This window comes from Hypanus sabinus, chromosome 21, assembly GCF_030144855.1.
Source record: "Hypanus sabinus isolate sHypSab1 chromosome 21, sHypSab1.hap1, whole genome shotgun sequence".
NCBI classification, from domain to species: Eukaryota; Metazoa; Chordata; class Chondrichthyes; order Myliobatiformes; family Dasyatidae; genus Hypanus; species Hypanus sabinus.
The window spans coordinates 3,156,896-3,183,868 of record NC_082726.1 but is presented as its reverse complement, the minus strand read 5'-3'; the positions used below and the strand labels follow the sequence as shown (position 1 = coordinate 3,183,868).

At 47.3% G+C, this 26,973-nt stretch overlaps 2 protein-coding genes across 11 annotated transcripts in view; one reads left to right on the top strand and one right to left on the bottom strand.

Annotated features, from left to right (window-relative positions):
• The window catches only part of bbs4 (Bardet-Biedl syndrome 4), a 138,096-nt gene that overhangs the window by 107,137 nt on the left and 3,986 nt on the right, over positions 1 to 26,973 (top strand). For 9 of the 10 annotated variants that reach the window (XM_059945870.1, XM_059945875.1, XM_059945869.1 and 6 more), the window contains 4 exons: positions 2,333 to 2,504; positions 17,693 to 17,762; positions 18,293 to 18,437; positions 22,979 to 23,192. In XM_059945870.1, coding sequence (XP_059801853.1) covers positions 2,333 to 2,504; positions 17,693 to 17,762; positions 18,293 to 18,437; positions 22,979 to 23,192 — 601 coding nt within the window. Of the gene's footprint in view, positions 1 to 2,332; positions 2,505 to 17,692; positions 17,763 to 18,292; positions 18,438 to 20,961; positions 22,959 to 22,978; positions 23,193 to 26,973 lie in introns of those variants that run through there. The other variant, XM_059945878.1, reaches the window with a different exon arrangement.
• LOC132378748 (protein FAM200C-like) lies at positions 23,201 to 26,972 on the bottom strand. The gene is made up of 2 exons (XM_059945881.1): positions 23,855 to 26,972; positions 23,201 to 23,769 (listed from the first exon to the last, which is right to left on the bottom strand). The coding sequence occupies exon 1, from the start codon at positions 25,513 to 25,515 to the stop codon at positions 24,670 to 24,672; it is 846 nt and encodes a 281-aa protein (XP_059801864.1). The 5' UTR covers positions 25,516 to 26,972; the 3' UTR covers positions 23,201 to 23,769; positions 23,855 to 24,669.

Genomic DNA, 26,973 nt, shown 5'->3' with positions numbered 1-26,973 from the left:
GCATTGGTAAGGCCAGATTTGGAATATTGTGTGCAGTTCTGGTCACCGAATTATAGGAAAGATACCAATAAATTAGAGAGAGTGCAGAGACGATTTACTAGGATGTTACCTGGGTTTCAGCAATTAAGTTACAGAGAAAGGTTGAACAAGTTAGGTCTCTATTCATTGGAGCGTAGAAGGTTGAGGGGGGATTTGATCGAGGTATTTAAAATTTTGAGAGGGATAGATAGAGTTGACGTGAATAGGCTGTTTCCATTGAGAGTAGGGGAGATTCAAACTAGAGGACATGATTTGAGAGTTAGGGGGCAGAAGTTTAAGGGAAACACGAGGGGGTATTTCTTTACTCAAAGAGTGATAGCTGTGTGGAATGAGCTTCCTGTAGAAGTGATAGAGGCCAGTTCAGTTGTGTCATTTAAGGTAAAATTGGATAGGTATGTGGACAGGAAAGGAGTGGAGGGTTATGGGCTGAGTGCGGGTAGGTGGGACTAGGTGAGATTAAGGGTTCGGCACGGACTAGGAGGGCCAAGATGGCCTGTTTCCGTGCTGTGATTGTTATATGGTTATATATGGTTAATAAATACCAGGACGTTGCAGAACAGGGAAGGCTGAGGATACATGTACATTGTTCTCTGAAAGTGGCAACACAGGCAAACAGTAGTGTAGAGTTTGTTTGGCATACTTGCCTTTCATCAGTTCGGGTATTGAGTAGAAGAGTTTGGATGTCATATTACTGCTGTTCAATACCACATGGAGTTTTGTATGCAGTTCTGGTCATCCAGCTATAGGAAGGATGTTGTTAATGTGGGAAGGGTGTAAGGAGGGCTGGAGTAATGAGGAAAGACTTGGTGGACTGGGCTTTTTTCCCTGGAGCAAAAAAAAACTGAGGATTGGAATTCAGACTATTCCCTAACACTATAAAAGTATGTGGGATCATGCGGGATGTGGATAAGGTGAACCTTCACAATCTTTTTCCCAGAATACAATTTAGACAGTTACCTGGATAGGAAAGGTTAGAGGAATATGGGCCAATTGGACTAGCCCAGACACAACCTGGTCAGCATGGACTTTGGGCTAAAGGACCAGCTTACATTCTTCAGGCTGTGATTCCAGGGTACAATTAGCTTTACTATCCATTTCTGAATCATGTTCCAGGACACCCAGACCCTTCTGCACGTTGAAGCTCTGTCATCTCTCACTATTTACGTAACGTATGTGAAACCCCTTTTTACCATCATCTCTAGAGGTGCAGCATGTTAGCGCCTTGCTAACAACCACCAGACTCAGAAGTGAGAAAACCATCTTTCTCAGACTCCATACATCTTTGGTCAATATGACTTGGGTCTCACCTACCCAAACCCCAATCTGTGTGAATACTGTGTAAACATTTCCCCCATGCAATTAGCCGTTGGCAAGAAATAACAGATCATTCACCCTGCATACAATTATAAAGAAAGTATGTTTACAAATTTCAACTTTATTGAACAGTTAGTAGAGAAAACAAAAGAAAAAAAAGGGCCCATTACAGTTAACCCAGTCCAAATGTGCACATAAGTTGGAACTCATCTTGAAGTTGTCTTTAACTCACATGCTGGACCCACATTCTGCATGAAAGCACACACCACCTTCCAAATGTTGCTTAGAATCCGCCTTAAACAAACGTGCTCCCCCACAGGAGTATTGATCCTTCCTCCTTGAAGCCATTCACCTGCACCAAGCACCTTGTGTAAAAAGCACGGCATCCTCAGCCATCTTCCTTCCTGTCTCTTCCCAGCTCCCACCTAAAAGACCTTGACTCACACCAGTGTCCATTACAAAAACCAGCATTTGCTAGAACCTTCTCCCAATTCCACCATCCTGATTGGCTGATTCAACGTTCCTAAGTTGAACAACATAATTCCTTATCTCAACTGAAACTCAAACATGCGCAAAACAGAAAAGACTGCTCTTATACAACTGCTAAAATGAAATACCTCCAGAACAGCAGTAAAAATCCTAACCGGGGGTACATGTGATTTTCTATTCTAACTTCTATTGTGGGCAGCTGCTAGATCGTTGCCTATTCATTTGATACATGTACAAAATTTGCTGCTCTTATGTCCTCGTCACCATTTATTTTCCTACCAATCTTTGTGTGTTCTACAAATTCAGCAGCCATACCTTTGGTGCCTTTAGATGTCACATATATAAATTGTATTTGCATTGTTTCTATTTACATATTAATTAAAGACCATTTTACTGATTTTGCAACTGTTATTAATGACTTGTACTTCAGTGACACTGTGAAATGATAAACTGTCCCTTGGGTTAAGTTTCACTTTTCACTTTACTGCAGGCTATTAGCTGTCTGAAACGAGCTAATTATCTCGCTCCATTTGACTGGAAAATTCTCTATAACTTGGGCTTGGTACACCTGACAATGCAGCAGTATGCATCGGCATTCCACTTCCTGAGTGCTGCTATCAACATTCACTCAAAGATGGGCGAGTTGTACATGCTTCTGGCTGGTGAGTGCACTGACTGACACTGGCAATCAGCACCAACACCGTGAAAATTCGACGTCTCATCGCACACAATCCCTCCTTTCATTTCCTACACCACCATCACCTGTTTCCAGCTCCTCTGGTATACGTAGATAAGTCAGCAGATAGTGAATAGAAACATAGAAACCCTACAGCACAATACAGGCCCTTTGGCCCACAAAGCTATGCTGAAATTACATAGGGTTACCCATAGCCCTCATTTTCCTGAGCTCCATATATGTGTCCAGGAGTCTCTTTAACGACCCTATCGTATCCGCCTCTACCACTGTCGCTGGCAGCCCATACCATGCACTCACCACTCTGCATAAAAAAACTTACCTCTGATATCTGCTCTGTACCTACTTCCAAGCACCAAGACTGTGCCCTCTTCAGATTCAGTTTATTGTCATTTATAAACCACAAATACAATGCAGTTAAGAAATGAGACAACATTCTCCGGAATGATATCACAAAAAACCACAAAACAAACCACACAAGAAAAACCACATAACGTTTGGTAATCCCCAAACCAGAGTCCGGAGAGGCTGCTGCGTATCGATATCACGCTAGCCATTTCAGCCCTGGGAAAATGCCTCTCATCATCTTATACACCTCTATCAGGTCACCTCTCATCCTTCGTCGCGCCAAGGAGAAAAGGCCGAGTTCACACAACCTATTCTCATAAGGCATGCCCCCCAATCCAGGCATCATCCTTGTGACTCTCCTGTGCACCCTTTTTTAAGTTGAATAAATGTTGAATAAATCATAAGGAACTGAAGCGGAGTAGACCATTGTACCCTTTGTCACTGCTTCTACATTCAGTATGGTCAAGGCAGATCTTTCCCTGCAGCATCATTTTCCTCAGTTGTCCAACTTTCTTTAATTTCCTTTGGTCTAAAACTGACTGTTCATTGCCAGAAATGTTGTCAGTAACTTGTTCTCTTTGGCAGTTGGGTAGCGAGTTCCTGTTGTACTCTGGGTGAAGAACTTGGATGTAGTTAGTTCCCTGTGCTCTTTGGCAGTTGGGTAGTGAGTTCCTGCTGTGCTCTGGGTGAAGAACTTGGATGTAGTTAGTTCCCTGTTCTCTTTGGCAGTTGGGTAGTGAGTTCCTGTTGTGCTCTGGGTGAAGAACTTGGATGTAGTTAGTTCCCTGTGCTCTTTGGCAGTTGGGTAGCGAGTTCCTGTTGTGCTCTGGGTGAAGAACTTGGATGTAGTTAGTTCCCTGTTCTCTTTGGCAGTTGGGTAGTAAGTTCCTGTTGTGCTCTGGGTGAAGAACTTGACCTGAGGGTCAATCTGTTATTTCAGATTCTGACGCCATCTCAGGGAACATCTGTCTGCTCAAGCCCCAGAGAGGAGGCTTGGGAGAGTGATTAGGAGAGTGGGGGTATCAAAGGATCAGAATCAGGTTTAATATCACTGACGTGTTGTGAAATTTATTGTTTTGCAGCAGCAGTACAGTGCTATACATAATAATTTAAACTATGAATTATAGTAAGAAATATATTTTTAAACTTCAAATAAATAGTGCAAAAAGAGAGCAAAAAAGGAAATAAAATACTGAGGTACTGTTTATGGGTTCATTGTCCATTCAGAAATCTGATAAAAAAAAACTGTTCCTAAAATGTTTAATATGTGTTTTCAGGCTCCTGTAGCTCCTCCTTGATGGTAGCAATGAGAAGAAGGAATGCCAGAGGTGATGGATGTCCTTAATGTTGGATGCCACCTTTTTGAGGCAACACCTGTTGAAGGAGTCCTATAAGTTGGGGGGGCTAGTGCCCATGATGGAGCTGGCTGAGTTTACTTTTTTTTTGCAGCTTTTTCCTATCCTGTGCAGAGGCCCCTCCATACCAGACAGTGATGCAGCCAGTTAGAATGGTAGTACATCTGAAGCACAGTACTTCTGCAGAAATTTGCGAGGATCTAGTATTCTGCAATGGATGGTAGATTGTGGAACATGCCGAAGGGCTGGGACAGAAGCCTCATGTCACATGAGGAGTGTAGCTGGCTGGCATCATCTCTGGGCATTCCATTATGGTTGAGAATGACTTATTTTTGCACCATTTCTGTTGAGACTGATGATTTTTGAGGTTTTCTGGAGCCTCTACTCAGATAAGGAAGTGGAAGGGTGGGTTAAAGTTTGCAGAAGAAATGGTTTGGTGATTTTAGAACATAGAAATCTACAGCACATTACAGGGTCTTCGGCCCACAATGTAACCTACTCTAGAAACTGCCTAAAATTTCCCTACTGCATAGCTCTCTAATTTTCTAAGCTAAGAGTCTCTTAAAAGACTCTACTAACGTTGCTGGCAGTACATTCCATGTATCCACCAATCTCTGTGTAAAAAACTTACCTTTTACCTTTTGTGATGTAGCAGGTTGATAGGTTACAATGGGTTTAGGAGATTAGGATAGATTACATAGGTTACAATAGGATACAGAGCTGGGCTGAGAAGTGGCAGATGGAGTTCAGTCTGGAAAAGTGTGAAGTGATTCACTTTGGAAGTCAAACTTGATTGCAGAATACAGGGTTAATAGCAGGATTCTTAACAATATGTAGGAACTGTGGTTTGCATCCATAGATCCCTCAAACTTGCTGCACAATTTGATAGGGTAGTTAAGAAGGCACTTGGTGTGTTGACAGGGGATTGAGTTCAAAAGCTGCTAGGTAATGTTGCAGGTCTATAAAAACACTAGTTACACCACACTTAGAATATTATGTTCATTTCTGGTCACCTCATTATAGAAAGAATGGAGAGGATTTGGAGAAGATACAGAGAAGATTTACTTAGGGTGCTGTCTGGATAGAGAAAATGTCTTAATGAGGAAAGGTTGAGCAAGGTAAGGATTTTCTTTTTGGGTCAAAGGAGGATGAGAGGCTAGATAGAGTGGACGGCCAGCACTCTTTTCCCAGGTAGCAATGGCTAAAACGAGGGGGACATAGTTTAAAGGTGTTTGGAAGAAGGTATGAGGGGGATGCCAGGTAGGTTTTTACACAGGTGTGTGGGTGCATGGAATGCACTACTATGAGTGGTGGTAGAGGCAGATACACTCAGTGGCCACTCTATTAGATACCTCCTGTACCTAATGTAGTGGCCGCTGTGTGTATGGTCCTGGTACTGTGGAGAGCATTCTAACTGTTTGCATCACTGTCTGGTGTGGAGGGGCTACTGCAGAGGATTGGAAAATGCTGCAGAAAGTTGTAAACTCAGCCAGCTCCATCATAGGCACCAGCCTCTCCAGCATCAAAAGGTGATGCCTCAAAAAGTCGACATCCATCATTAAGGATCGCCATCTCTTCCAACTACTACTATCAAGGAGGAACCACAGGAGCCTGAAGACACTCATTTAATGTTTTAGGAACAGTTTCTTATTCTTCACCATCAAATGTCTGAATGGACAATGAACTTCTTCAATTCTTTACTTGTTTTGATCTCTGTTTGCACTGCTTACTTAATTTTTTTATGTATGTACTGCTGCAAGAAGAAGTTGTGAACCCTTTGCAATTAGCTGGTTTTCTTCATTAATTACTCAGAAAATCTGGTCTGATCTTCATCTACGTCACAATAATACACAAACACAATCTGCCTAAACTAATAACACATGAACAGTTGTACTTTTCATGTCTTTATTGAACACATTGTTTAATCATTCACAGTCCAGCCTGAAAAAGTATGTGAACCCTTGTGTTTAATGACTGGTTTAATTACTGTTTAATTACTCCCTCAGCAGCAGTAATCTCCACTGAACATTTTCTGTGGTTGCTTATCAGACTTGTCCAACGGTGAGGAATTTTAGACCATTTCTCCATACAAAACTGTCTCAGTTCATCAATATATATGATAGTGAGATATGATAGGGTCTCTTAAGAGACTCCTGCATAGGCACATGAAGCTTAGAAAGATAGGGTATGGGTTACCCTAGGTAATTTCTAAAGTAAGTACATGTTCGGCACAGCATTGTGGGCAAAAGGGGTTGTATTGTGCTGTAGATTTTCTATGTTTCTAAAATATCTGGGATATCTTGCATGAAAGTTCTACTTTTGCGTCATCTGTTCCTGGAACATTATCCCGGAAGTGCTGTGGAACATCGTGATGGTCTTTTCCAAACTTGACACATGCAGTAATGTTTTGTTTTTGAGAGCAGTAGGTTCCCAAGCACAAAGAGCAACAAGGCATCGTCCCCCCACTGAGCATTCAAGCGTGCAGCAAAGCATTAATTGACGAGAAGTACAATTGTTGTGTGTTCTAAGTCTAGGCAGATTGTGTTTGTTATTGTGGCAAAGATGAAGATCAGACCACATTTTATGAGTAATTAATGCAGAGAAACAGTCAATTGCAAACGGCTCACAAACCTTTTCATGCAACTGTATTTCTTATTGTAACTTATAATTTTTTATTATTATGCCCTGCACTGTACTGCTGCGATGAAACAACGAATTTCAGAACATATGCTAGTGATATTAAACCTAATTCTTGTCTTCTACTGCTGTGTGCCATCCACTTCAAGGTTCAAAGCGATGTGCATTCAGAGATGCTCTTCTGCACAGCACTGTTGTAACATGTGTTTTTCTGTTCCTGTTGCTTGCCTGTCAGCTAAAATCGTGCGGCCATACTCCTCTGACCTTTCTCTTATAAACTAGGCATTTTTGCCTATAACCATATAACAATTACAGCACGGGAACAGGCCATCTCGGCCCTTCTAGTCCGTGATGAATGATTACTCTCACCTAGTCCCACTGGCCTGCACTCAGCCCATAACCTTCCATTCCTTTCCTGTCCATATACCTATCCAATTTTACTCTAAATGACAATATCGAATCTGCCCCTACCACTTCTACTGGAAGCTCGTTCCACACAGATACCACTCTCTGAGTAAAGAAATTCCCCCTCGTGTTACACCTAAACTTTTGCCCACTAACTCTCAACTCCTGTCCTCGTTTGAATCTCCCCTACTCTCAATAGAAAGAGCCGATCCATGTGAACTCTATCTATCCCCCTCATGATTTTAAATACTTCTATCAAGTCCCTGGCAGAGGAAGGTGGGTGGAGAGGAAGAACGGATGTCTCCGGCGGAGGAAGGTGAATGGAGAGGAGGAAGGGATGTCTATGGGAAAGGAAGGTGGTTGGAGAGGAAGAAGGGATGTCTGGTGGAGGAAAGTGGGTGGAGAGGAAGAAAGTATATCTCTGGCAGAGGCAGGTCAGTTGAGAGGAAGAAGTGATGTCTCTGGTGGAGGAATGTAGGTGGAGAGGAAGGAGTTATGTCTCTGGCCGAGGAAGGTGGATGGAGAGGAAGAAGGGATGTCTGGTGGATGAAGGTGGGTGGAGAGGAAGAAGGGATGTCTGGTGGATGAAGGTGGGTGGAGAGGAAGAAGGGATGTCTGGTGGATGAAGGTGGGTGGAGAGGAAGAAGGGATGTCTGGTGGATGAAGGTGGGTGGAGAGAAAGAAGGGTTGTCTGTGGCGGAGGAAGGTGGGTGGAGAGGAAGAAGGGTTGTCTCTGGCGGAGGAAGGTCGGGGGAGAGGACAAAGTGATGTCTCTGGTGGAGGAAGGTGGGTGGAGAGGAAGAAGGGATCTTTCTGGCGGAGGAAGGTGGGTGGAGAGGAAGAAGGGATGTCTGGTGGATGAAGGTGGGTGGAGAGGAAGAACGGATCTTTCTGGCGGAGGAAGGTCGGGGGAGAGGACGAAGGGATGTCTCTGGGGAAGGAAGCTGGGTGGAGAGGTAGAAGGGACGTCTCTGGAGAAGGTAGGTGCGTGGAGAGGAAGAAGGGATGTCTGGGGAAGGAAGGTGGGTGGAGAGGAAGAAGGGATGTCTCTGGCGGAGGAAGGTGGGTGGAGAGGAAGAAGGGTTGTCTGTGGCAGAGGAAGGTGGGTGGAGAGGAAGAAGGGATGTTTCTGGGGAAGAAAGGTGGGTGGAGAGGAAGAAGGGATGTCTGTGGGGAAGGAAGGTGGGTGGAGAGGAAGAAGGGTTGTCTGTGGCGGAGGAAGTTGGGTGGAGAGGAAGAAGGGATGTCTCTGGGGAAGGAAGGTGGATGGAGAGGAAGAAGGGTTGTCTGTGGCAGAGGAAGGTGGGTGGAGAGGAAGAAGGGATGTCTGTGGGGAAGGAAGGTGGGTGGAGAGGAAGAAGGGATGGGGAAGGAAGGTGGATGGAGAGGAAGAAGGGTTGTCTGTGGCGGAGGAAGGTGGGTGGAGTGGAAGAAGGGATGTCTGTGGGGAAGGTAGGTGGGTGGAGAGGAAGAAGGGATGTCTGTGGGGAAGGTAGGTGGGTGGAGAAGAAGAAGGGATGTCTGTGGGGAAGGAAGGTGGATGGAGAGGAAGAAGGATTGTCTGTGGCGGAGGAAGGTGGGTTGAGAGGAAGAAGGGATGTTTCTGGGGAAGAAAGGTGGGTGGAGAGGAAGAAGGGATGTCTGTGGGGAAGGTAGGTGGGTGGAGAGGAAGAAGGGATGTCTGTGGGGAAGGTAGGTGGGTGGAGAGGAAGAAGGGATGTCTGTGGCGGAGGAAGGTGGGTGGACAGGAAGAAGGGATGTCTGTGGGGAAGGAAGGTGGGTGGAGAGGAAGAAGGGATGTCTGGTGGAGGAAGGTGGGTGGAGAGGAAGAAGGGATGTCTCTAGCGGAGGAAAGTCAGTGGAGAGGAAGAGGTGATGTCTCTGGCAGAGGAAGGTGGGTAGAGAGGAAGGAGTTATGTCTCTGGCGGAGGAAGGTGGATGGAGAGGAAGAAGGGATGTCTGTGGGGAAGGAAGGTGGGTGGAGAGGAAGAAGGGATGTCTGTGGGGAAGGAAGGTGGGTGGAGAGGAAGAAGGGTTGTCTGTGGCGGAGGAAGGTGGGTGGAGAGGAAGAAGGGATGTCTGGTGGAGGAAGGTGGGTGGAGAGGGAGAAGGGATGTCTCTGGCGGAGGAAGTTGGGTGGAGAGGAAGAAGGGTTGTCTGTGGCGGAGGAAGGTGGGTGGAGAGGAAGAAAGGATGTCTGGTGGAGGAAGGTGGGTGGAGAGGAAGAAGGGATGTCTCTGGGGAAGGTAGGTGGGTGGAGAGGAAGAAGGGATGTCTGTGGGGAAGGAAGGTGGGTGGAGAGGAAGAAGGGATGTCTGGTGGAAGAAGGTGGGTGGAGAGGAAGAAGGGATGTCTCTGGCGGAGGAAGTTGGATGGAGAGGAAGAAGGGTTGTCTGTGGCGGAGGAAGGTGGGTGGAGTGGAAGAAGGGATGTCTGTGGGGAAGGTAGGTGGGTGGAGAGGAAGAAGGGATGTCGGTGGGGAAGGTAGGTGGGTGGAGAGGAAGAAGGGATGTCTGTGGGGAAGGAAGGTGGATGGAGAGGAAGAAGGATTGTCTGTGGCGGAGGAAGGTGGGTTGAGAGGAAGAAGGGATGTTTCTGGGGAAGAAAGGTGGGTGGAGAGGAAGAAGGGATGTCTGTGGGGAAGGTAGGTGGGTGGAGAGGAAGAAGGGATGTCTGTGGGGAAGGTAGGTGGGTGGAGAGGAAGAAGGGATGTCTGTGGCGGAGGAAGGTGGGTGGACAGGAAGAAGGGATGTCTGGTGGAGGAAGGTGGGTGGAGAAGGAGAAGGGATGTCTGGTGGAGGAAGGTGGGTGGAGAGGAAGAAGGGATGTCTGGCGGAGGAACGTGGGTGGAGAGGAAGAAGGGATGTCTCTGGCGGAGGAAGTTGGGTGGAGGAAGAAGGGATGTCTCTGGCGGAGGAAGGTGGATGGAGAGGAAGAAGGGATGTCTGTGGGGAAGGAAGGTGGGTGGAGAGGAAGAAGGGATGTCTGGTGGAGGAAGGTGGGTGGAGAGGAAGAAGGGATGTCTGTGGGGAAGGAAGGTGGGTGGAGAGGAAGAAGGGTTGTCTGTGGCGGAGGAAGGTGGGTTGAGAGGAAGAAGGGATGTCTGTGGGGAAGGAAGGTGGGTGGAGAGGAAGAAGGGATGTCTGGTGGAGGAAGGTGGGTGGAGAGGAAGAAGGGATGTCTGTGGGGAAGGAAGGTGGGTGGAGAGGAAGAAGGGTTGTCTGTGGCAGAGGAAGGTGGGTGGAGAGGAAGAAGGGATGTCTGTGGGGAAGGAAGGTGGGTGGAGAGGAAGAAGGGATGGGGAAGGAAGGTGGATGGAGAGGAAGAAGGGTTGTCTGTGGCGGAGGAAGGTGGGTGGAGTGGAAGAAGGGATGTCTGTGGGGAAGGTAGGTGGGTGGAGAGGAAGAAGGGATGTCTGTGGGGAAGGTAGGTGGGTGGAGAAGAAGAAGGGATGTCTGTGGGGAAGGAAGGTGGATGGAGAGGAAGAAGGATTGTCTGTGGCGGAGGAAGGTGGGTTGAGAGGAAGAAGGGATGTTTCTGGGGAAGAAAGGTGGGTGGAGAGGAAGAAGGGATGTCTGTGGGGAAGGTAGGTGGGTGGAGAGGAAGAAGGGATGTCTGTGGGGAAGGTAGGTGGGTGGAGAGGAAGAAGGGATGTCTGTGGCGGAGGAAGGTGGGTGGACAGGAAGAAGGGATGTCTGTGGGGAAGGAAGGTGGGTGGAGAGGAAGAAGGGATGTCTGGTGGAGGAAGGTGGGTGGAGAGGAAGAAGGGATGTCTCTAGCGGAGGAAAGTCAGTGGAGAGGAAGAGGTGATGTCTCTGGCAGAGGAAGGTGGGTAGAGAGGAAGGAGTTATGTCTCTGGCGGAGGAAGTTGGGTGGAGAGGAAGAAGTAATGTCTCTGGCGGAGGAAGGTGGATGGAGAGGAAGAAGGGATGTCTGTGGGGAAGGAAGGTGGGTGGAGAGGAAGAAGGGATGTCTGTGGGGAAGGAAGGAGGGTGGAGAGGAAGAAGGGTTGTCTGTGGCGGAGGAAGGTGGGTGGAGAGGAAGAAGGGATGTCTGGTGGAGGAAGGTGGGTGGAGTGGGAGAAGGGATGTCTCTGGCGGAGGAAGTTGGGTGGAGAGGAAGAAGGGTTGTCTGTGGCGGAGGAAGGTGGGTGGAGAGGAAGAAAGGATGTCTGGTGGAGGAAGGTGGGTGGAGAGGAAGAAGGGATGTCTCTGGGGAAGGTAGGTGGGTGGAGAGGAAGAAGGGATGTCTGTGGGGAAGGAAGGTGGGTGGAGAGGAAGAAGAGATGTCTGGTGGAAGAAGGTGGGTGGAGAGGAAGAAGGGATGTCTCTGGCGGAGGAAGTTGGATGGAGAGGAAGAAGGGTTGTCTGTGGCGGAGGAAGGTGGGTGGAGTGGAAGAAGGGATGTCTGTGGGGAAGGTAGGTGGGTGGAGAGGAAGAAGGGATGTCTGTGGGGAAGGTAGGTGGGTGGAGAGGAAGAAGGGATGTCTGTGGGGAAGGAAGGTGGATGGAGAGGAAGAAGGATTGTCTGTGGCGGAGGAAGGTGGGTTGAGAGGAAGAAGGGATGTTTCTGGGGAAGAAAGGTGGGTGGAGAGGAAGAAGGGATGTCTGTGGGGAAGGTAGGTGGGTGGAGAGGAAGAAGGGATGTCTGTGGGGAAGGTAGGTGGGTGGAGAGGAAGAAGGGATGTCTGTGGCGGAGGAAGGTGGGTGGACAGGAAGAAGGGATGTCTGTGGGGAAGGAAGGTGGGTGGAGAGGAAGAAGGGATGTCTGGTGGAGGAAGGTGGGTGGAGAGGAAGAAGGGATGTCTCTGGCGGAGGAAGGTGGATGGAGAGGAAGAAGGGATGTCTGTGGGGAAGGAAGGTGGGTGGAGAGGAAGAAGGGATGTCTGTGGGGAAGGAAGGTGGGTGGAGAGGAAGAAGGGTTGTCTGTGGCGGAGGAAGGTGGGTGGAGAGGAAGAAGGGATGTCTGGTGGAGGAAGGTGGGTGGAGAAGGAGAAGGGATGTCTGGTGGAGGAAGGTGGGTGGAGAGGAAGAAGGGATGTCTGGCGGAGGAACGTGGGTGGAGAGGAAGAAGGGATGTCTCTGGCGGAGGAAGTTGGGTGGAGGAAGAAGGGATGTCTCTGGTGGAGGAAGGTGGGTGGAGAGGAAGAAGGGATGTCTGTGGGGAAGGAAGGTGGGTGGAGAGGAAGAAGGTTTGTCTGTGGCGGAGGAAGGTGGGTGGAGAGGAAGAAGGGATGTCTGTGGGGAAGGAAGGTGGGTGGAGAGGAAGAAGGGATGTCTGGTGGAGGAAGGTGGGTGGAGAGGAAGAAGGGATGTCTGTGGGGAAGGAAGGTGGGTGGAGAGGAAGAAGGGTTGTCTGTGGGGAAGGAAGGTGGGTGGAGAGGAAGAAGGGATGTCTGGGGAAGGGTGGGTGGAGAGGAAGAAGGGATGTCTGTGGGGAAGGAAGGTGGGTGGAGAGGAAGAAGGTATGTCTGTGTCGGAGGAGGGTGGGTGGAGAGGAAGAAGGGATGTCTCTGGGGAAGGGTGGGTGGAGAGGAAGAAGGGATGTCTGGTGGAGGAAGGTGGGTGGAGAGGAAGAAGGGATGTCTGGTGGATGAAGGTGGGTGGAGATGTAGAAAGTATATCTCTGGCAGAGGCAGGTCAGTTGAGAGGAAGAAGTGATATCTCTGGTGGAGGAATGTGGGTGGAGAGGAAGAAGGGATCTTTCTGGCGGAGGAAGGTGGGTGCAGAGGAAGAAGGGATGTCTCTTGGGAAGGGTGGGTGGAGAGGAAGAAAGGATGTCTCTGGGGAAGAAAGGTGGGTGGAGAGGAAGAAGGGATGTCTCTAGCGGAGGAAAGTCAGTGGAGAGGAAGAGGTGATGTCTCTGGCGGAGGAAGGTGGGTAGAGAGGAAGGAGTTATGTCTCTGGCCAAGGAAGGTGGATGGAGAGGAAGAAGGGTTGTCTCTGGCGGAGGAAGATCAGTGGAGAGGACGAAGGGATGTCTCTGGGGAAGGAAGGTGAGTGGAGAGGAAGAAGGGATGTTTCTGAGGAAGGAAGCTGGGTGGAGAGGTAGAAGGGACGTTTCTGGGGAATGAAGGTGGGTGGAGACGATGAAGGGACGTCTCTGGAGAAGGTAGGTGGGTGGAGAGGAAGAATGGATGTCTCTGGGGAAGGGTGGGTGGAGAGTAAGAAGTGATGTCTCTGGGGAAGGAAGGTGGGTGGAGCGGAAGAAGGGATGTCTGGGGGAGGAAGGTGGGTGGAGAGGAAGAAGGGATGTCTCTGGCGGAGGAAGTTGGGTGGAGAGGAAGAAGGGATGTCTCTGGCGGAGGAAGGTGGATGGAGAGGAAGAAGGGATGTCTGTGGGGAAGGAAGGTGGGTGGAGAGGAAGAAGGGATGTCTGTGGGGAAGGAAGGTGGGTGGAGAGGAAGAAGGGTTGTCTGTGGCGGAGGAAGGTGGGTGGAGAGGAAGAAGGGATGTCTGGTGGAGGAAGGTGGGTGGAGAGGGAGAAGGGATGTCTCTGGCGGAGGAAGTTGGGTGGAGAGGAAGAAGGGTTGTCTGTGGCGGAGGAAGGTGGGTGGAGAGGAAGAAAGGATGTCTGGTGGAGGAAGGTGGGTGGAGAGGAAGAAGGGATGTCTCTGGGGAAGGTAGGTGGGTGGAGAGGAAGAAGGGATGTCTGTGGGGAAGGAAGGTGGGTGGAGAGGAAGAAGGGATGTCTGGTGGAAGAAGGTGGGTGGAGAGGAAGAAGGGATGTCTCTGGCGGAGGAAGTTGGATGGAGAGGAAGAAGGGTTGTCTGTGGCGGAGGAAGGTGGGTGGAGTGGAAGAAGGGATGTCTGTGGGGAAGGTAGGTGGGTGGAGAGGAAGAAGGGATGTCTGTGGGGAAGGTAGGTGGGTGGAGAGGAAGAAGGGATGTCTGTGGGGAAGGAAGGTGGATGGAGAGGAAGAAGGATTGTCTGTGGCGGAGGAAGGTGGGTTGAGAGGAAGAAGGGATGTTTCTGGGGAAGAAAGGTGGGTGGAGAGGAAGAAGGGATGTCTGTGGGGAAGGTAGGTGGGTGGAGAGGGAGAAGGGATGTCTGTGGGGAAGGTAGGTGGGTGGAGAGGAAGAAGGGATGTCTGTGGCGGAGGAAGGTGGGTGGACAGGAAGAAGGGATGTCTGTGGGGAAGGAAGGTGGGTGGAGAGGAAGAAGGGATGTCTGGTGGAGGAAGGTGGGTGGAGAGGAAGAAGGGATGTCTCTGGCGGAGGAAGGTGGATGGAGAGGAAGAAGGGATGTCTGTGGGGAAGGAAGGTGGGTGGAGAGGAAGAAGGGATGTCTGTGGGGAAGGAAGGTGGGTGGAGAGGAAGAAGGGTTGTCTGTGGCGGAGGAAGGTGGGTGGAGAGGAAGAAGGGATGTCTGGTGGAGGAAGGTGGGTGGAGAAGGAGAAGGGATGTCTGGTGGAGGAAGGTGGGTGGAGAGGAAGAAGGGATGTCTGTGGGGAAGGAAGGTGGGTGGAGAGGAAGAAGGGATGTCTGGTGGAGGAAGGTGGGTGGAGAGGAAGAAGGGATGTCTGTGGGGAAGGAAGGTGGGTGGAGAGGAAGAAGGGTTGTCTGTGGCAGAGGAAGGTGGGTGGAGAGGAAGAAGGGATGTCTGTGGGGAAGGAAGGTGGGTGGAGAGGAAGAAGGGATGTCTGGTGGAGGAAGGTGGGTGGAGAGGAAGAAGGGATGTCTGTGGGGAAGGAAGGTGGGTGGAGAGGAAGAAGGGATGTCTGGTGGAGGAAGGTGGGTGGAGAGGAAGAAGGGATGTCTGGTGGATGAAGGTGGGTGGAGATGTAGAAAGTATATCTCTGGCAGAGGCAGGTCAGTTGAGAGGAAGAAGTGATATCTCTGGTGGAGGAATGTGGGTGGAGAGGAAGAAGGGATCTTTCTGGCGGAGGAAGGTGGGTGCAGAGGAAGAAGGGATGTCTCTTGGGAAGGGTGGGTGGAGAGGAAGAAAGGATGTCTCTGGGGAAGAAAGGTGGGTGGAGAGGAAGAAGGGATGTCTCTAGCGGAGGAAAGTCAGTGGAGAGGAAGAGGTGATGTCTCTGGCGGAGGAAGGTGGGTAGAGAGGAAGGAGTTATGTCTCTGGCCAAGGAAGGTGGATGGAGAGGAAGAAGGGTTGTCTCTGGCGGAGGAAGATCAGTGGAGAGGACGAAGGGATGTCTCTGGGGAAGGAAGGTGAGTGGAGAGGAAGAAGGGATGTTTCTGAGGAAGGAAGCTGGGTGGAGAGGTAGAAGGGACGTTTCTGGGGAATGAAGGTGGGTGGAGACGATGAAGGGACGTCTCTGGAGAAGGTAGGTGGGTGGAGAGGAAGAATGGATGTCTCTGGGGAAGGGTGGGTGGAGAGTAAGAAGTGATGTCTCTGGGGAAGGAAGGTGGGTGGAGCGGAAGAAGGGATGTCTGGGGGAGGAAGGTGGGTGGAGAGGAAGAAGGGATGTCTCTGGCGGAGGAAGTTGGGTGGAGAGGAAGAAGGGATGTCTCTGGCGGAGAAAGTTGGGTGGAGAGGAAGAAGGGATGTCTCTGGCGGAGAAAGTTGGGTGGAGAGGAAGAAGGGATATCTCTGGCGGAGGAAGTTGGTGGAGAGGAAGAGGTGATGTCTCTGGCGGAGGAAGGTGGGTAGAGAGGGAGTTATGTCTCTGGCCAAGGAAGGTGGATGGAGAGGAAGAAGGGTTGTCTCTGGTGGAGGAAGATCAATGGAGAGGACAAAGGGATGTCTCTGGGGAAGGAAGGTGAGTGGAGAGGAAGAAGGGATGTTTCTGAGGAAGGAAGCTGGGTGGAGAGGTAGAAGGGACGTCTCTGGGGAATGAAGGTGGGTGGAGACGATGAAGGGACGTCTCTGGAGAAGGTAGGTGGGTGGAGAGGAAGAAGGGATGTCTCTGGGGAAGGGTGGGTGGAGAGTAAGAAGTGATGTCTCTGGGGAAGGAAGGTGGGTGGAGCGGAAGAAGGGATGTCTGGTGGAGGAAGGTGGGTGGAGAGGAAGAAGGGATGTCTCTGGCGGAGGAAGTTGGGTGGAGAGGAAGAAGGGATGTTTCTGAGGAAGGAAGCTGGGTGGAGAGGTAGAAGGGACGTCTCTGGGGAATGAAGGTGGGTGGAGACGATGAAGGGACGTCTCTGGAGAAGGTAGGTGGGTGGAGAGGAAGAAGGGATGTCTGTGGCGGAGGAAGGTGGGTGGACAGGAAGAAGGGATGTCTGTGGGGAAGGAAGGTGGGTGGAGAGGAAGAAGGGATGTCTGGTGGAGGAAGGTGGGTGGAGAGGAAGAAGGGATGTCTCTGGCGGAGGAAGGTGGATGGAGAGGAAGAAGGGATGTCTGTGGGGAAGGAAGGTGGGTGGAGAGGAAGAAGGGATGTCTGTGGGGAAGGAAGGTGGGTGGAGAGGAAGAAGGGTTGTCTGTGGCGGAGGAAGGTGGGTGGAGAGGAAGAAGGGATGTCTGGTGGAGGAAGGTGGGTGGAGAGGGAGAAGGGATGTCTGGTGGAGGAAGTTGGGTGGAGAGGAAGAAGGGATGTTTCTGAGGAAGGAAGCTGGGTGGAGAGGTAGAAGGGACGTCTCTGGGGAATGAAGGTGGGTGGAGACGATGAAGGGACGTCTCTGGAGAAGGTAGGTGGGTGGAGAGGAAGAAGGGATGTCTCTGGGGAAGGGTGGGTGGAGAGTAAGAAGTGATGTCTCTGGGGAAGGAAGGTGGGTGGAGCGGAAGAAGGGATGTCTGGTGGAGGAAGGTGGGTGGAGAGGAAGAAGGGATGTCTCTGGCGGCGGAAGTTGGGTGGAGAGTAAGAAGTGATGTCTCTGGGGAAGGAAGGTGGGTGGAGAGGAAGAAGTGATTTCTCTGGGGAAGAAAGGTGGGTGGAGAGGAAGAAGGGATGTCTGGTGGAGGAAGGTGGGTGGAGAGGATGAAGGGATGTATCTGGCGGAGGAAGGTGGGTGGAGAGGAAGAAGGGATGTCTCTGGCGGAGGAAGGTGGGTGGAGAGGAAGAAGGGATGTCTGGCGGAGGAAGGTGGGTGGAGAGGAAGGGATGTCTCTGGGTAAGGAAGGTGGGTGGAGAGGAAGAAGGGATGTCTGGTGGAGGAAGGTGGGTGGAGAGGAAGAAGGGATGTCTCTGGCGGAGGAAGTTGGGTGGAGAGGAAGAAGGGATGTCTCTGGGGAAGGGTGGGTGGAGAGGAAGAAGGGATGTCTCTGGGTAAGGAAGGTGGGTGGAGAGGAAGAAGGGATGTCTCTGGCAGAGGAAGGTGGATGGAGAGGAAGAAGTGATGTCTCTGGGGGAGGAAGGTAGGTGGAGAGGAAGAAGGGATGTCTCTGGCGGACGAAGAAGAGATGTCTCTGGTGGAAGAAGATGGGTCGATTGGAAGATGTGATGCCTCTCTTAAGGGCAAAGGTGGGTGTAAAATAAGAAGGGATGAGATTTTATTTTTCTCTACTTTCATTTCCAGTTGCTTTGACAAATTTGGAAGATCCTGAAAATGCCAAGAGATCTTACAATCAAGCAGTGAGTTTAGACCAGTGAGTATCTGAGGATCAGCTGATGGACCTGAAGATCTGTTTTTGAGAGAGCTTGCTCCCTACAGGAGTTGGTCGCACTTAACACGCATGGCCCTTCAATATTTCTGACTGTTTTGATGTGGTAACTTTGATGGGGTACTGGCTGAGGTTGCCCCACCATTCCAAAAGGGCTCTTGTTGATGTGTAATAATCTTTAGCAGGTTTATATCTGGGAATTTTACCTAATGCATGGAGTCTGTATGGTACTTTGTCATTCTGGGACAGGGGTGGAATGACCAATTTTCACATACTCTTGCTGACAGGAGAGTATGAAAATCCAATCACAAACAACTCAGTGAAATAGAATCTTCTCCCCTATCTCTTGGCTATTCTACCATGATGAGTGTTGTCAGGTTATGAGACACACTGAGAATCAGGACTTGGAACCTGTATCTACTCTCATGTATTATCTTGTTACGTCGATAGTCACGGTTTGACTTCATCAGGATCATCTTCTGCTCAGAATGTGAACCTCTGTCTCTTCTCTTCAGGTCCAACCCTTTGATAAATTTAAACTATTGCATACTACTGTATAATCAAGGGGACCGGAAGGGAGCCCTGCTCCAGTACCAGGAAATGGAGAAGGTGGTGAACAGGCTTAAGGAGAGTAGCAGTTCATTGGAGTTTGATCCAGAGGTATGTTAATATGACATTCTTTGTAAAGGACATTTTAAAACAATGCTGATCAAATGATGAGAGATTACTCGGAGTCGAAATATTCTCTCCACACACAGAAATCTCATGCTCTTACTTTAGGCACTAAGGAGTTTTATACAAAACATGCACAGAAATAACTTTAAATAAGGGAAAATCTGCAATTGCTGGAAATCCAAGCAACATGCATCAAATGCTGCAGGAACTCAACAGGCCAGGCAGCACCTATAGAAAAGAGTACAGTCAATGTTTTGGTCAAGAAACCTGCATTTTGTGTGTGTTGCACAGAAATAACTTGAAGTCTTTGACTATGGAAAATTAGAACACTGCAGTTGGCTTTAATTTGTAGCAAACTGCAAAGCACTGCAGGAACTATAGAGAAAAGTAGAAAGCCACTGTTTGAGGTGGGAACTCGGCAGGGCAGTTCTCTGCAGAAAAGTGGATATTCACTGTTTGAGGTGGGAACTCGGCAGGGCAGTTCTCTAGAGAACAGTGGATATTCACTGTTTGAGGTGGGAACTCGGCAGGGCACCTCTAGATAACAGTGGATATTCACTGTTTGAGGTGGGAACTCGGCGGGGCAGTTCTCTAGAGAACAGTGGATATTCACTGTTTGAGGTGGGAACTCGGCAGAGCAGTTCTCTGGAGAAAAGTGGATATTCACTGTTTGAGGTGGGAACTCGGCAGGGCAGTTCTTTATAGAAAAGTGGATATTCACTGTTTGAGGTGGGAACTCGGCAGGGCAGTTCTCTAGAGAACAGTGGATATTCACTGTTTGAGGTGGGAACTCGGTGGGGCAGTTCTTTTTAGAAAAGCGGATATTCACTGTTTGAGGTGGGAACTCGGCAGGGCAGTTCTCTAGAGAAAAGTGGATATTCACTGTTTGAGGTGGGAACTCGGCAGGGCAGTTCTCTAGAGAAAAGTGGATCTTCACTGTTTGAGGTGGGAACTTGGTGGGGCAATTCCATGGGGAAAAGTGGATAATCACCAAGGGTGCAGTGCTGCCGGAGCTCACCGGAGTGCCGCTCTGGCACCTCTGTAAAAAAAAGTCAAAATAAACAAGCGGGGAATTTAACAGTGGCTGCATATTAAACAGAGGGAATTTTATGGAAGCAGGGGTTGGGGAGAGGGCGTGGTGGCTGGTGGGGAAAATACCACTAATAACATTAGGATATTTGATTGTTTTTGGTGAAATCCTGGAGCTGTGACTGTTTTGTGAAATTCCTCCTGGCTCGACCTGTTGTCCCAGCATATCCTGCTGTATTTTCCTGCCATTTCACAGATCCTCAGTGTTTCTCCAGCACTCGTTGTTTGAGCATTGCTTGCCAAGAAAGTAAAATCTTAGATCTTTTGAAAAGAGGCAGGTCGCTTGCTGAAGTGGGCTGTAAGGTCGGTAAGAACGAATCGAGCATTGGCACAATAAAGCAGAAAGAAGCTGAAATTCGTGGAAGTGTTAGTGCTCCCCCTACAACGGCAAAAATGGTCTCTCTGGTTCTTTATAAAGTGCTTTCAAAGACTGAGGAAGCATTAAGTGTGTGGCTAGAGGACATGTCACAGAAGCATATGCCTGTTGATGGCAAAATTATGTGTGAAAAAGCACTTAGTCTCTATGAACACTACCATGAGGGGGATGAGGAGAGCGAGAGGAGATTAAGACTAGTAAGGATGGCAGGCTAGCTATGTAAAGTGCTACAGCCTCAAGAACTTAAAGATCACAGGAGAATCGGCATGGCAGATGTACCAAGTATCCTATTATGGAGCCCATTGAAGTACACGCTTTAAGTCTGTCAGAGAGAAAATTGTTGATCACAAACTATCAAAAGCTCACACTGCTGCTCTAAGTGTTGAAAATATAGCTAGTGAAGATGCTCTTGGAATATTATGTGACACCATGAATGCTTCGCAATCTTAAGGCAACATGTACAATTTTTTGTTCTGCATATTATTTAGCTCAGAATGACAGACCATACTCTGATTACTTTGGCTTATTGGAACTTCAAAAAAACTGGTATTGACATTGGAACTGGACTGCATTCCCGCAGTAGTGCTACAGAGATAATTAATCACAGAGCCATTAATATGAAAAAGAAAATTTGCCAGCATATCAAGCAGATAAATGGGAAATTTTCTGTTCTCATTGATGAATCAACAAGCTTGAGCATTAAGACTGCCCGAATAGTTAAGGAAGGTGATCCCCATTTTTATGTTTTTAGATCTAATTGAACTGCCTGATCAGAAAGCTGCAACTATTACTAAGCCTCTATTGACCTGTCTCAATAACCAAGGGTTTGAAACAGAACCTTGTGGCATTTGCTAGTGATGGGGCGAGCACAATGCTTGGTGTCAAATCTGGTGTCGCTAAAATTCTCAAGGAACGTTACCCTGATGTAATAATTTGGTACTGCCTTAATCACAGATTAGAACTTACAGTAGGTGATTCGGTGAGAGAAGTTCATGGAATAAATCATTTTCAATCATTTATGGACAAATTGTACTCTGTTTTCAGTAGATCACCTGTAAATCAAAAGGAACTGTCTGAATATGCCTCTCAACTAGAACAACAAATTTGCAAAATAGGCCGTGTTCTGGGCACCAGGTGGGTAGCTAGCTTGTTTCAAACAGTTTCAGCAGTGTGGCAAAATTATGAAGCACTGCGTTTTCATTTGGAAAAAGCAATGAAGGATGAAACAAGACCTGGGAGTGACAGAAAAACCTATGAAGGTCTGTTGAAAAGTCTCTCTTCAGAACAGTTTCTTTTGGACTTAGTTGTAATGTATGACACGTTGCATGAACTTGGTTCACTGTTAAGAGTGCAGAAACGCACTACGACAATTGCTTATGCAGACAAACTGATCCAACAGAGCATAAGATCACTCCATGGATTGAAGGAGCAACCTGATACAAAAACTCTAGAAGCTCAAGAGGCAGTGAAAAGGGCAAGTTTGGAGAAATTACCTTAACAAGCAACAACAAAATGGTCTCCATTAATTATCTACAGTTTCTTACTAGTCTTATAAACAATTTGCAGCACCATATGTTCACGGCAACATCCTTGAAACTTCTAAACCTCAAAGTATGTATAAGTCCCTGCTAAATGAAATATGTGTCCTTGATAAAGATAACTGGCCTGCTGAAATACCGCCTAATTATGGAGAAGCTGCAATATCATCTCTCTGTAAGAGGTTTAAGCTTTCTTCCTCCTCTGTAATAAATGCCTTCAGAGATTATGTGAAGGATCATGGATACTGCATCCCCCAAGCTTTACACCTATGACTGAGCTGTTCACAAGTTATTCCTGTTAGTACTGCTGAGTGTGAGAGAGGGTTCAGTTACATGAACTTGATAATAACAAGAATTCTTGTAAATCATGTATCAGCCCTTATGTTTGTTAAACTACATGGACCTCCTCTAGTTCAGTGGAATCCTGAGCCGTATGTCACATCATGGCTGAGGAACCACAAATCAGCAGATGACACCAGGACAAGAGTTGCTTCAGACCCCCAAACACATATTATGCCTGACCCTTTGTAGAAATTATTGTGAAGCTTCTCATTGGTGGCATTTGATAAGTAGGTAATTACATTTAAATTGGTAAAATACATAATTATTGTCTTTTTCTTTACTTGCTTGATAATTATATTTTATGATATATTAGTGAGTGCAAACGTGCAATACTTTGTCATATTATTAAGTATTATATGTTTTATTGTACCAGTTATACACAGAAATGTAGTGATAGGCTATAATATTGTTAATGTCTTAATTATCACTATATTTCTGTGGAGCTCTGGAATTCATATATTTCTTTCACCTTGGTTTAGTGCTTGACATTATAAAAACCCTATTCATATATGTATGTCACACCAAATTTGTGTACCTGTTCATCACATGAATGGGGCAAGGAAGTTGCCCAGAACATGAAATAAGCAGATACACAAATTGGGTGTGACATATGTAGAGAGGATATACGAAATGGCAAGCAATTTGTCAGTTCCGGCACCTATAAAATTAGCACTAGACCCCTGATATTCACTGTTTGAGGTGGGAACTCGGCAGGGCAGTTCTTTATAGAAAAGTGGATATTCACTGTTTGAGGTGGGAACTCGGCAGGGCAGTTCTCTAGAGAACAGTGGATATTTACTGTTTGAGGTGGGAACTCGGCAGGGCAGTTCTTTATAGAAAAGTGGATATTCACTGTTTGAGGTGAAAACTCGGCTGGGCAGTTCTTTATAGAAAAGTGGATATTCACTGTTTGAGGTGGGAACTCGGCAGGGCAGTTCTCTAGAGAAAAGTGGATATTCACTGTTTGAGGTGGAAACTCGGCAGGCAATTTTATAGGGAAAAGTAGATAGTCTATGTTTCTGGTCAAAACCAGATGGAAGAACTGCTGAGTTCCTCCAGCTCTTCGTGTGTTGCTCAAGTCTTCAACTATGCTCCAGATCCAAATGGCTAGAGAAGTTATTGAAAATCAAGGATGTTTTAAGACATAACCAGAGTAACCAATGGCAGTCTTTTGCTCTCAGCTGATAGACATGGCTCAGAAGATTGGAGCAGCACTTCAGGTGGGGGAAAATCTTGTCTGGACTAAACCAAGCAAGGACACCAAGTCAAAACACTGTGCGGCACCATCTGGCAGCAAAGTGACCTCTAACCAACAACCCCTGGGCTCTAACCAAGCCCTGGGGCAAGCTATGTCTTCAGCTGCAGGCTATAGCAAAACCATTCAGCTTTCTGCTGGTAAGGAACAGATCTGTTAATTCAACTCTCAGCTTCGTTTCTATTAAAGAATGTCTTTGCTCTTTATTACTCTTAGTTCTGGTAACACAAGCTAGTAAGAGAAGTTTCTTGTATTTGCAGATCGATGTGTATTAGTAGTAAGGCACCAGCCACTTAGCCCTTCAAGCCTTCTGCATTGTTCAGTTGAAGGGCTAGGTCAGGGGTCGGCAACCTTTACCACTGAAAGAGCCACTTGGACCCGTTTCCCACAGAAAAGAAAACACTGGGAGCCGCAAAACACGTTTGACATTTAAAATGAAATAACACTGCATACAACGTTTTTTTGCCTTTATGCTATGTATAAACAAACTATAATGTGTTGCATTTATGAAATTGATGAACTCCTGCAGAGAAAACGAAATTACATTTCTGCATGCAACAAAAACATTTTGAACTCCGAAAAAAAGACGTTGGGTTGAAGGTTACTTTTAAGTAAAATACTCAATGTCTATTTGAGTTCTTCTTGTATTTATGAAAAACGCTGAACTTATATTTTCCGCCAGCAGCAAACCAAAAATAACGTCAGCCAGCTGTCAACCTGAAAAATAAAAGGACTATTTCACTGAACAATGAAAAAATATGAATATTCCTAAAATAATAGGCAATTAAAATATGTATCATACTTGGTTAATGGGATTTCTGCTCCTGGACCTCAGCGCACAGCATCTGCACACCAGGGCTGTATGACGTCACCTTCATCTTTACACAGGATCGCAAGCTGTCATCTGTGAGGCGTGCACGATGTTTGTTTTTAATAAAGTTCATGTTGGAGAACACCTGCTCACATACATATGTGGATCCAAAGATCGACAGGACTCCAAGCGCATACTTTTTAATGTTTACATAAATGTCGGGGATAGCATTCCATGTTTCGAACACAAGTTTGTCCGGTTTAGGGAGGTTTTCAATATCACTCCATTTGTGATTCTGAGCAAGAACGGCCTTCTGACGGGCAACATCTTCAAGGTCTGCTGTCAAGCGTCTAAACTTGGACACCCATATGTCTTTGTCGGCTATTTCGGCCAGTTCCATCTCAAGATCAGGTTTACTCACACCTGCCAATGCAGTCGTATTCAGTAGAGATGAATCAATGCTTGGGGGAGTGACCAGGAAGGATAATGTGTTTTTTTCCTCTCTGAACTCACAGAAGCGTTTCCCAAACGATGTTTGCATTGCGATGATTGCAGAATGTAAATACTCCGAACTTATCATGTCGTGACCTTGTTTGAACTCTCTCAAATTGGGGAAGTGAGACAAAGTGCCTTTCTGTCAATCTCTGGCAAGCACTGTCAACTTGCGCTCGAATGCCAAAACTCCTCCAACATGTGTAGGGCTGTACGTCCTTTCCCCTGAAGAGCTTTGTTCAGCGTGTTCAGGTGCGCTGTCATGTCTACCATGAAGTGTAGCTTTTCCAGCCCTTTGCTGCCCAGGAAAGTTTTCACTTCTTCCAGACAAAGCATTTCAGCACCTCCCCTCTGGACAGCCACTGGACTTTGTTGTGCAGCAGGAGATCAGAATATGCGCTTTCCAGCTCGTCCAGTAACAAACGGAATTGACGGTGATTTAAACTTTTTGCCATTATTTTATTGACAATCTGAATGACAACATCCATTACTTCTGTGCATTCCGGAGGAAATGTTTGAGCGCACAGTGCCTCTTGGTGCAAGATGCAGTGAAAAATCAGCAGCTTTCTGTCCAGCGACTTCTGCAGTAAAGCCACAATTCCCTTGTGCGTTCCTGTCATATTCGGTGCCCCATCAGTAGCTACTGACACCAGGTGGGTAATCTTTATTCCTTTGGCTCTTAAACAATTCAAGACAGCCTCACAGATGTCCTCCCCCCGTGTTTGGTCTTTTAGAGGTATCAACTCAATCAGTTCTTCCTGTGGCCTGGCAGAGTTTACATACCGGCAGAACAACGCTATTTGTTCAATATCACCTTTGTCTTTAGACTCGTCACAGGCAATCGAGTAGGCCACAGCTGAATTGATGTCTTTAATTTGCTGTCTTGTGATGTCTTCTGCCATTTTTATGGTTCTGTCTTTGACAGTCTTTGCAGAGAGGGGCATATCCCTGATTTTCTGCACAATTTCACTCTTGTTTTTAAAGTCCGTGAATAGATGTTCTGAAATCTTAATGAAAGATTCTTTTATATATTCACCATCTGTAAACTGCTTCCCGTGCCTGACTATTTCCTGAGCGGCAATATAACTAGCGTATGTCGTTGGTTTTCCGGACTTCATCCATTGCTTGAAATGATTTTTGCTCAGATCAACCTTCCGCATCAGTTCCGAAACGGCTTTTTTTCTCTCATCTCCATCCGGATATTTTTGAGCAAAGGCTGCATGTTTATTCTAGAAATGCTTTGCAACATTTGACTTTTTGTTGTTTGCTAGTTTCTCATTGCATATTAAGCATACCGGTAAACCAGTCTCATCAACAGTGAAAGCAAATGAATCTGTCCACGTATCATTAAACGTACTGTTTTCTTCAGTCACTTTTCTTTTTTTAGAATTCTCCATAGTTGGCCTACCTTGGATCGAAAAATTAAAGAAATCGCGCACTGACGGGTGTCAGGTATTGGCAGTGGTGACGTATATTAATAGCGATAAAAACACGTTGTAGCGGTGTGCTCACACAGTCAGTAAACTGCAGTCGAATAACTTTATTCGAACTAAACAGCCTTGCTTTTAAGCCTCCCTCAACCTGGCCCCCATGGGCGCGGATGCTGCAAAAGACCAATTATTTCCCAAAGCAACAGGGAGCCACAGCACAGAGGTAAAAGAGCCGCATGTGGCTCCGGAGCCGCGGGTTGCCGACCCCCGGGCTAGGTGGCTGGTGCCTTACTATTGATACACAAATGATCATTCAAATTGAATGATGGAGCAGCCCAGTTTCACAATGGGATCTGGCTGATCACTGCCATGGTGAAGAACCCTCTGCCCCACTGTGCCTGTTGTATATTTTTAAATCCCTTCACAGACTGGATGGCATTCAACCTTTGCAGTCTTCACAGTTCCTCAGAATCAACCCCATTCCTATAATTTTCCCTTAAGTACCCTAATTCTATTCCCACTGCCTCTACAGGAGGGACATTCCAGATTACAAGTGCCGTGATTCTGTTCCCACTTCCCCGTTCTTTAAATATCATATTCTATTATATATATATCATATTCTTTCAGGTGTTTTAAAAACCTCCCAGTTTCTTAATTCAGCTGTTCCATCTCAGTCAGAAGTGAGCAGATAATCAGGTTGTCTTCTCTAACATATTTCTAAAACCACAGGGACAACGTGCTCTCTACTTTGGTTTTAATTCCTCCTTATAACATGATTGGCAAAACCACATGCAGTTCTCTTCCTACAGCCTTCTCAATGTTTGGTTAGACTCGTAAATAGTTATAGAATATTAAATTGAAAACTGATGTTGGTGTTTTCATCCAGTAGATTCCCTTGAATCCTTCATGATCTCTCTGTTCATGTTGAGTTTTTAAAAGGTGTCTTTTAAGTGTATACTCACTTCTGTTACTTATGATTTGCTTGTTTTGTATGCTGTTCACATTAACTTTTGTTCATGAACTTTTATTATGCATTTTACACAGTTTCAAACCTGTTTCTTCTCATCAGTCAGTGTTTCTGTGAAGCTGTGTTTGATTAACCTTCAGAAAGCCACCAGGACTACACTGAACACAGGCCTTGAGCAGCTCTGACTGCGCTCATCATCAACTAACTGCTGATTTCTTCTC

What these genes read in the sequence shown, in the direction of transcription:
- LOC132378748 (XM_059945881.1), bottom strand. Translation starts at nt 25,515, where the DNA reads ATGCGGAAGGTTGATCTGAGCAAAAATCATTTCAAGCAATGGATGAAG.